The following is a 7,458-nucleotide window of genomic DNA, read 5'->3' as shown; positions in this document are numbered from 1 at the left end:
GCAAGCGAACACCCTGCACTTTTATACTGTCGGTGTTCATGTTGCACGTGCAGACAACGCACGTGCAGTGGTGACATGGTTTGCACGTGGCTGCGTTTTTGCGAATATTCACATTTTGGAACTTTATTGTACAGTAGCTGCGTTTTATCGAATGTAACCTTGGGAATGTGTTTGGGACATGCAATGACCTTATATTCACAAAGCATGAACCGGTAGAAAACATAAAATCGGAGTTATAACCCATTTGTACCCTTTTGCGTTTCTTTTTTTGAAGAGTATATGTTCTAATAGAATTAATGTAAGGAATGTATTAACACACAGAGGGTACACCAATAAAAAGTGCGTAATCTGCCTGTACAAAAATGGCCGATCATATGGCATAAAGAGATTTTTTAAAAGTTTAGATGTTGGGTTTTGGATTTTTTTAACATTATTATTGTTGTTGTTGTTGTTGTTTTTGTGCATGCACACGCCACAGTCGATATGAGCCTTTAGGGCGGAAGACAGAATACTAGTATAGTTGGCTGAAATGTGACTTGGCGTAGATCGCCCCTAAATCCTGCTTTTAGACTCTAGGAACAGGGGGTGGTTGGGGTGAGGGGAACTGTGCATATCCCAACTCGATGATCAAAGGTTTTCTCTCCCACCCCCCGCTCCCCCACACTCTGTATAAATAATGGTAAAAATATGCATCCACCCACTATGGAAGCAGTAACTAGAGATTGTGATACAGAATTGTAGTACATGTGTATTATACTAATATTATACTAAGTAGCACAAGAAAAGATAGTTCCAAAACGATAGTAAATTGTGTTTTTAGGTGGTGATGTGCAATGTGAAGAAGACACTGGAATTTTGAGACTTCAACATAACGAAATATTAAAAGAACATTCCTGAGTTTGCTGCAATTTTTAAGATGTTATTGACTAACACAGTAACAGAGACTTTTTATCGAGTGTAATTATATATCAAATATATTTTTCTGCATAAACTATTAGTGGCTGTATATTGAAGGTGTTTCTGATCGTTCTAATATTTGTACTAGGTTAAATTTCATTTTATTTCCTAAAATATAATTTTTTCGTACGTATGAAATTATTTGAAGACAAAATCCAGTTTGGGCTTCTTAAAAATATAAAGAAAATATTTTTAATATGTAATATCCCAACTCGATGATGAAAGGTTTTCTCTCCCCACCCCCCACCCCCCACTCTGTATAAATAATGTATCCCAACGATTAAACATCGTAGAAATATTTTATTAGTAGGAAACATATTACAATACAGCAAACTCAGGAATGTCCCTTTAAAAGAAAATAGTCTGTGTTTTAATTAATATCAGATATGCTAATTTACGCTATGTGGATTGTGTGCAGGCTATTTGAATTTTACTCCCAGTTTGTTTGTTCGTTTGTTGTTTTTATGTTTTCTTATGAGGGTTTTAAAATTATTATTGTTGTTGTTGTCGTTCAGCATATTTTATCACCAACACCAACATGACCCCTCGTCTTTTTCATTCCGCTGACAATAAACAGACAAACACAATGATACGTGTTTTCAAAATTATTTAATGAACAGTTTTTCTCCCCAAAAAATATCTGGTTCCGTACATATGAATATTACTGACACCCAATAGCTGATGATTAACAAATCAAAGAGCTCTAGTGGTGTCGTTAAACAAAACAAACTTTAACTTTAAAATCTGGACTGGAATTTTCGAAAAGCCGGGAAGTCACTTTAACGTGCAACAATGCCATGCACGTAGCTTTGCAACAGTTAACGCCACGCACTCTAGTTTCAGAGGTACGTAACGTTTTTACAAACATCTTGACGACTATAAGTACAGTGGACTTGACAAATTAGCTGTGTTCAAACTTACAGAAGTTAAAGTGGTTTAACTATACTGGTTTAGCTAAAACACCTTTGGTTGGAAATGGCGAGCGTTCACATGTGTGTTAGATATACCGGTATAAGGCGGAAGTACAGTTATCCGCACTTGCGCAAGGCATCAAAACAACAGTGGAATACTTGTCTGTTAAGCCGAGGCTAAAACACTTACTGCTTATTTTGACAGTGACGATATCGTCACTTTAACCTGATACCAGTTTAACTAAACAGTTAGTGATCACACTTATATTTAAACTGTTTCACTTACACCAGTTCAACTAAACAGTTAGTGATCACACTTATATTTAAACTGTTTCACTTATACCAGTTCAACTAAACAGTTAGTGATCACACTTATATTTAAACTGTTTCACTTATACCAGTTCAACTAAATAGTTAGTGATCACACTTATATTTAAACTGTTTCAGTTATACCAGTTCAACTAAACAGTTAGTGATCACACTTATATTTAAACTGTTTCAGTTATACCAGTTCAACTAAACAGTTAGTGATCACACTTATATTTAAACTGTTTCAGTTATACCAGTTCAACTAAACCACACACCAAAATGATTTAGATATAGCGGTATAGCCACACCGGTATAGTGAAAGAAAAGATCGTCTTCACACTTACAATAACTGTAATGGCAAAATGGCCATAGAAACAACTCTGCAAACTCAACTTTTAAGAAAAACGTTCAAGTTTGCCCAACCTTACAAGTAACATTTTAAACTGGTTTAGTTATACCAGTTTATCATCCATTAGAGGCTTTTGTAGGAGATATTGCTGGCACTATAATTTGCGATATCTCCTGCGATATTCTCCTAGCAGATATTGCTTCTTATGATCTTGGTTTCATAGAATTGTTTACAACTGTTCCAAATTAAAAGAATGATAAAGGATGATAAAAGAGTACCCTCTCGTGTCTTGGAATATCATAATTTATCAGCACTCGTTGATAAAAGTATTAAAAAAAATCCTCGGCAATCCTCGGATTTTCATACTTTTATCAATACGGGCTGATAAATTATGATATCACAAGACATTCTGGGAGTATCCTCTATTTAGTTGAACTAGCTTAAAGGCATATTGTCACAGACCACTCACCTATTTAATGGTCTAACAAAGTATTACCTGAACAAAAATAATTTGATTTGTCCCTAAATGTACTTTATTCTATCATCTTCATAACCATCATACTCCATTTATTAATGACATTTTGTAAAAATAATTGAATTATGGCAATGGTCCATAATTCAAAAACTAAAATTGCCGAGAGAGTTGACATGGATTTCACTCCATCATGGTTCAGTTAAGGTGGTGCAATAGCTAGATTTGGTTTCCAACAATTAATGTAATTTTTAGTTATTATCCATTTTTAGAGATAAAAAAGTAATTAAATCCGTGACAGTATGCCTTTAAAGTGTAAGTGTGAACGCAGCTATTGATAATATAAACAACAAGTTGTAAATATTGCGTTTACAAGTTAACAGAGAAAAAAGCTGTAATAATAGAAAATATGTTCCACTTCCTAAAAACATGGGTAAAAGCTTTTAAAACGTTTTATAGGTACGGCCCTGATTATTTGAGCACTTGGACAGCTTTACTTAGAAAGCTTGACTTAGGCGTTGCGAATTTCGTCTATCCAGGAGTAGTAGTTTGGTACGTAAGTGTAAACGCCCGGATATCCGGGTCTGGCACACCCTAATCCGTATGATACGGAGCCGACCATTACCCATTTGTTGTCGATAGCACACGCTAGTGGTCCACCCGAATCACCCTGGAAACAAGAACATGTAAATACAAATAATAATATAGAATGAGAATATAACATGCGTGGCCGTTAGATACTATTTAAGTTACAACGCGTTGTTTTAAAACGTATGCAACGAACGAAACGAGTTGGGATATATATATATATATATATATATATATATATATATATATATATATATATATATTTTTTTTTTTTATTATTTTTTTTTTTTTAAAGGATCGTGCTTATTTTATTGGATGGAATGACTGTGGCGACTGGGTCATCAGCTATCGTATTTCTTTAAATCGATTTAACACACACTAGTATTAGCTGGTCGACGATGCCACACTATGAATGTCATGCAAAACGCGTGCGCGTTGTTCGTTCCATTCACATTCCATTAATTTAACAAACTGTATGTTGGAAATGTTTTGTATAAACATATTGAGAAATGTGTGTCGGGGGATTGCAACCTTTTAGTGATAAATAACCAAATAGGTATATTGAGAAGATCGAGCGCTCGCAGTCTCTCGCTAAACGTTTGTTTGTGTGTGTGTGTGTGTGTGTGTGTGTGTGTGTAAGGCATACTGTCACGGATTTAAGGACCGTATTTCTCTTAAAATGGATAATAAATAAAAATTACATTAATTGTTGGAAACCAAATCTAGCTATCGCATCACCTTAACTGAACCATGATGGAGTGAAATCCATGTCAACCCTTTCGGCAATTTGACTTTTTGAATTATGGACCATTGCCATAATTCAATAATTTTTTATAAAATATCATTAATAAATGGAGTATGGTGGTTATGAAGATGGTTGAATAAAGTACATTTAGGGACAAATCAAAATATTTTTGTTCAGGTAATACTTTTTTAGACTATTAAATAGGTCAGTCGTCTGTGACAGTATGCCTTTAAATGAATGTGATGGCGCTCTCTCTCTCTCTCTCTCTCTCTCTCTCTCTCTCTCTCTCTCTCTCTCTCTCTCTCTTTTCTCTCTCTCTCTCTCTCTCTCTCTCTCTAACCGGCCTCGGTGGCGTCGTGGCAGGCCATCGGTCTACAGGCTGGTAGGTACCTGAGAGAGTGCTCCGCAAGGCTCAATGGGTAGGTGTAAACCACTTGCACCGACCAGTGATCCATAACTGGTTCAACAAAGGCCATGGTTTGTGCTATCCTGCCTGTGGGAAGCGCAAATAAAAGATCCCTTGCTGCCAGTCGGAAGAGTAGCCCATGTAATGGCGACAGCGGGTTTCCTCTCAAAATCTGTGTGGTCCTTAACCATATGTCTGACGCCATATAACCGTAAATAAAATGTGTTGAGTGCGTCGTTAAATAAAACATTTCTCTCTCTCTCTCTCTCTCTCTCTCTCTCTCTCTCTCTCTCTCTCTCTCTCTCTCTCTCTCTCTCTCTCTCTCTCTCCCAAACACGCCACAGAGATGACCGTCAAAGATCGTCTGTGATTATGTTTATGCTTTGCTATTATAAAATTAAAACTGTCAGTTAACATTTTAAATACCTCGCATGCGTCTTTCCCGCCTTGTGGGTAACCAGCGCAGATTTTACTGTCATCGTAGTGTGTATACACATTGCTGCACGCTGATTGGCTCATAATGGGAAGTTTGACCTCTTGTAATATATCTGGACGTTGATCGCTGTTCTCTGCAATAGGGAATGAAAGAAATGGGGTGGGGGTTTTTTTGGGGGGTGGGGGGGTGGGGTGTTGAGTTTTTTTGGGGGTTTTTTTGTTGTTGTTTTTTGTTTTGTTTTGTTTTTTAATTTGCTTAACGACTCCGTGACATATTCTAAACTACGGTATTTGGTATATAAGATATACACTGTCGAAAAATTTAACAAAAAATAGAGGAAATACCTATGCGGCACCATAGGCTACTCGTATGGATAAACCTGCAAGGGATATTTTATATGTACTTTCCCCACAGGAAAGATGCTGTATACCAATCCAGAGGCACGGGGCAGTGAAATTATCACCTTCTCAGCCGTATGGAAAAATTAAACTTTATTTCGGTACACTCCGGCCGTCATACAACAGCATATGAGGAATTATAGTATAATGGGTGACAAGATGACAACAGGAGTTCTTTAAAATAGCTATATACAAATTTTAACATGAAGTCGAGATAATGAACTATACCAGAAATATGTTTACATATTAGTATTTTTAAAAGTATCAGCTGATAATAATGACCAAGCAACACTGATGAGACTCTGTACAGGCCAGCGTCACTAACTCTCAGCTTTCGTCTGGAAGATCAAACAACAGAGCACATTCTATAGAGGAAAGAAGTGTATTATTTAACGACGCACTCAACACATTTTATTTACGGTTATATGGCGTGAGATATATGGTTAAGGACCACACAGACTTTGAGAGGAAACCCGCTGTCGCCACTACATGGGCTACTCTTCCGATTAGCAGCAAGGGATCTTTTATTTGCGCTTCCCACAGGAAGGATAGCACAAACCATGGCCTTTGTTGAACCAGTTATGGATCACTGGTCGGTGCAAGAGGTTTACATCTACCCATTGAGCCTTGCGGAGCACTCACTCAGGGTTTGGAGTCGGTATCTGGATTAAAAATCCCATGCCTCGACTGGGATCCGAACCCAGTACCAACCAGCCTGTAGACCGATGGCCTGCCACGACGCCACCGAGGCCGGTCTTCTATAGAGGTACCCAACATATGAAGAACTGGGAGGGTCTGAATGGCCCATAGAGATTCCCCTACATATATTGTAGGGCATTGAAATCATCTTCATACGATAAACAGAAGCAGAAAAACACATGTTTTAATCATTGTGGGGGCCATTTTGGATTTCGCCATCTGGCGGAGGAAGCCCACATTTTTGAGAGGATCACCCCCGCAACTTTTATTCCGTTGGATTTGAATATATATGAAAAACACCTTCGAACCTTTGTCTCCATAAATCGGTCATGGCGCTATTATTTGCCTTTATTAAAGCTGCCAGTGCTTCACAAATGGTGTAACAAAGGTCGTGGCATGTACTATCCTGCCTGTGGGATGGTGCATATAATTTCATTTAATTTTCATTTCAACTTATTTTCGTGCTTATATTCAATTAATGTTCAAGCACGCTGTTCAGGGCACACACCTAGGCTATCTGGGATGTCTGTCCATGGCAGTGGGTTAGTTGTTAGTTACATGTAATTGGTTAGTGAGAGAGAAGAAGGTGTAGTGGCGTTACACGTACCCATTGAGCCATTAAGAACTCGCTCTCGGTACCGGGCTGCGAACCTAGTACCTACCAGCCTGTAGTCCGATGGCTTAACCACTGCGCCACTGAAGCCGGTGGTGCATATAAAAGATCCTTTGCTGCTAATCGAAAAGAGTAGCCCATGAAGTGGCGACAGCGTGTTTCCTATCTCAATATCTGTGTGGTCCTTAACCATATGTCTGACGCCATATAACCGTAAATAAAATGTGTTGAGTGCGTCGTTGAATAAAACATTTCCTTCCTTCTTCCTTTTACTAAAGGTTTCTGGTGACAGATCTACAGGAGACATGGACTACAGTTCGTTCTCGGCTATGTTATCCTGTCTGCCAGGTGGTGCATATAAAGATCCCTTGCTACTCATGGAAAAATTAAGCGGGTTTCCTTTCTAAGACTATATGTTAAATTACCAAATGGATGATATGCAATAGCCGATGATTATTAATAAATCAATGTGTTCCAATAGTGTTGTTAAACAAAACAAACTTTTAACTTTTATTCTACAGGTTGTGAAAGAAAAGAAGAGAAAAGATGATAATGATGATGTTGATGGTGGTGGT

General features: G+C 37.7%; 1 protein-coding gene across 1 annotated transcript in view; it reads right to left on the bottom strand.

The window, feature by feature from the left end:
• Nucleotides 1-3,476: 3,476 nt before the first annotated feature.
• LOC121389082 (transmembrane protease serine 9-like) overlaps nucleotides 3,477-7,458 on the bottom strand; it is a 16,324-nt gene continuing 12,342 nt past the window's right edge. The window contains exons 7-8 of the mRNA XM_041520697.1: nucleotides 5,164-5,306; nucleotides 3,477-3,668 (exon numbers count right to left, since the gene is read on the bottom strand). Of these exons, the coding sequence (XP_041376631.1) occupies nucleotides 3,510-3,668; nucleotides 5,164-5,306 (302 nt within the window). The 3' untranslated portion in view covers nucleotides 3,477-3,509. The remainder of the gene's footprint in view (nucleotides 3,669-5,163; nucleotides 5,307-7,458) is intronic.

This window comes from Gigantopelta aegis, chromosome 14, assembly GCF_016097555.1.
Source record: "Gigantopelta aegis isolate Gae_Host chromosome 14, Gae_host_genome, whole genome shotgun sequence".
Taxonomy (NCBI): domain Eukaryota; kingdom Metazoa; phylum Mollusca; class Gastropoda; order Neomphalida; family Peltospiridae; genus Gigantopelta; species Gigantopelta aegis.
Note: the sequence above shows the minus strand (reverse complement) of the source record. Positions and strands in the feature narration are given on the sequence as shown.